Source organism: Pygoscelis adeliae, unplaced genomic scaffold (genome assembly GCF_000699105.1).
Source record: "Pygoscelis adeliae isolate BGI_AS28 unplaced genomic scaffold, ASM69910v1 Scaffold575, whole genome shotgun sequence".
NCBI lineage: Eukaryota > Metazoa > Chordata > Aves > Sphenisciformes > Spheniscidae > Pygoscelis > Pygoscelis adeliae.
Genome location: NW_008824821.1, coordinates 38,063 through 40,078, shown reverse-complemented (window position 1 = coordinate 40,078; position 2,016 = coordinate 38,063). Strand labels below are relative to the sequence as shown.

General features: G+C 58.7%; 1 protein-coding gene across 1 annotated transcript in view; it reads right to left on the bottom strand.

Moving 5' to 3' along the window:
• LOC103917167 (serine/threonine-protein kinase 10-like) overlaps positions 1 to 529 on the bottom strand; it is an 8,043-nt gene extending 7,514 nt beyond the window's left edge. Inside the window, exon 1 of the mRNA XM_009324276.1 lies at positions 383 to 529. Within this exon, the coding sequence (XP_009322551.1) occupies positions 383 to 529 (147 nt within the window). The remainder of the gene's footprint in view (positions 1 to 382) is intronic.
• Between the last annotated feature and the right edge of the window lie 1,487 nt (positions 530 to 2,016).

The following is a 2,016-nucleotide window of genomic DNA, read 5'->3' as shown; positions in this document are numbered from 1 at the left end:
GGAAGCCGGCTGCTGCCGCGGGTCTGATGAGCGGCGAATTTAGGTTTCCTGTCGCGCTCAGGCTCTGCACCGTGGTTTCAGAGAAAAACACCCCCGTCTCAACCCCCTCGCTCCAACCAAGGAGGCAAACACCCGCCAGCAAACAGGCCGGCTCCAGGAGCCGGTGGCTCTCCCCGTGCCGAAGGCCGGCGATGGGCTGAGCCAGCACCAGGTGAGGACCCTGCCATCCTCTGCTAGAAATTTGGGGCTGTTTAGAGGTTTTTTAAGCTTCTTGCATGCCGGAAGCTGCACGATAAGAGACAGCACCGAAAAAAACACCCCCCAAAAAAAAGCATTTGCAAAACCCTTGGGGCACCGGCGGCATTTCGGGGTGCCCTCCTACCTTAAAGACCTTGCCGAAGGCACCATCACCCAGCTCGCCCAGCACCAGCCAGGCCTCCTCGGGGTCGACATCCCGCCTGACGTGCTCGTACCTCCTCGGCAGCTTCTTCTTTTCCGAAAAGCCAAAAAGCCGTCGGAGAAAAGCCATGGGGCCACCTCCATGCAGAGAAAACGGGGCGGCTGAGCTCGAGCTCCTCCACCGAGCACCTTCGCAGCCCTCGCTCTTCCTCCCCCGCGGGCAGGAAGGGGCTGAGCGCTGCCCCGGACCGCGCAGGATGTGCCGTGGGATGGAGGTGCCGAAAAGGAGATGCTCTGCTCCACGCCTGTTGCATCCTACCCTTGGGTATTTTCAGGATGGGAGAAAGGGTTCGTGCTCACCCAGTGGCGCTGCCTCTACCCCTTGCACCCTCACCAAAGCCGAAGGTGCCGCCTGCACCCCCGCCAAAACCACGTGCATGAGCATACGGGGGTCCCTGGGTGCCCCTCTGCAGATATATGGTCCTTTATGGTCACAGGTGCTTGCGTAGGTGCGCAGCCCCATGAATTCATGCATCCCCACACATGCACAGCCCCGGCTGGGGGTCAGCAGCAACAGGCTCTGTGGCTGGGTTCGAGCTTAAATAGGTCCCATGGGTGGTGGGACGCCCCAGGTAAGGTCGTTAGGCCTTATTAATGCCCCACTAATTAACTCTCCCTGGAAAGACCCTTGTGGTCAGGCTGGTGTTCAGCTGTGCCACCTCTTTGGCAGAGGGCGGGGGCGTAAGGTGTTGGTACCGCGGCTGGGACCTCCTTTTGCAGCCCCCCCAGCCCCCTCTCGATGGGGGGTACCCAAAGCTGCCCCCAGCACCCAGGGTGCTGCAGCAGCATCCAAAAGCATCCGGCTCCGGCTGCTCCCCTAAATCAAGGTGGTTTTTATCTCCTAAATAATAAACCCCCTGTGCCGGCGTGGGTGCAGCATCTCCCCTGGTGGGGGGGGGGGCGCTCAGCTCACGTGAGCTCCCCGAGGAGGCTGTTTTCCCGGTGATTACATCGGTTAATCACGGGGTAATTAAATCCAGGGAGATATTAAATCCAGGGAGATATTTCACGGCTTTATATTCATAATTCAGAGGGTCAGGCTTCGGAACAGAGCTGTGGTTCTACACCAGCACCCGATGGGATTAACCCACGGGAGGAGGGTGCTGGCGATTCCCGCAGCCCCAAAGCCCCACCAAACCCCCGGGAGATAACGAACCCTCTTGCCGCACTTTGTGCCCCAAAGGGATGCGGGTGCCACCGGCGCTGCCAATCCGGCGCCATCCCCAGCAGCCGGGCTTTCATTATTTGACTCTTTCTCCTTCGCCGTCTTCTCCTTTTCCTCCTTCTCCTTTTCTGTCGCCTTCTCCATTTCCTTTTCCATTTCCTTCTCCTTCTCCTCCACCTCTTCTCCTTTTCCTTCTCCTTTTCCTTCTCCCTTTCAGGCAGCGGCCGGCACTGGGCTTTCCTCGCTGGCTGAGCCCCGACACCTTTCAGTGCACAGATGGCCGCTATCACCCCAGCCACACCTTTCAACCTCAAGAATTCCCCTTTTTCTCCAGCATCTATTCCACGGGATGAAAAAATAAAACTCCCCTCGGGGAGAAGCTTTTCCTTGCG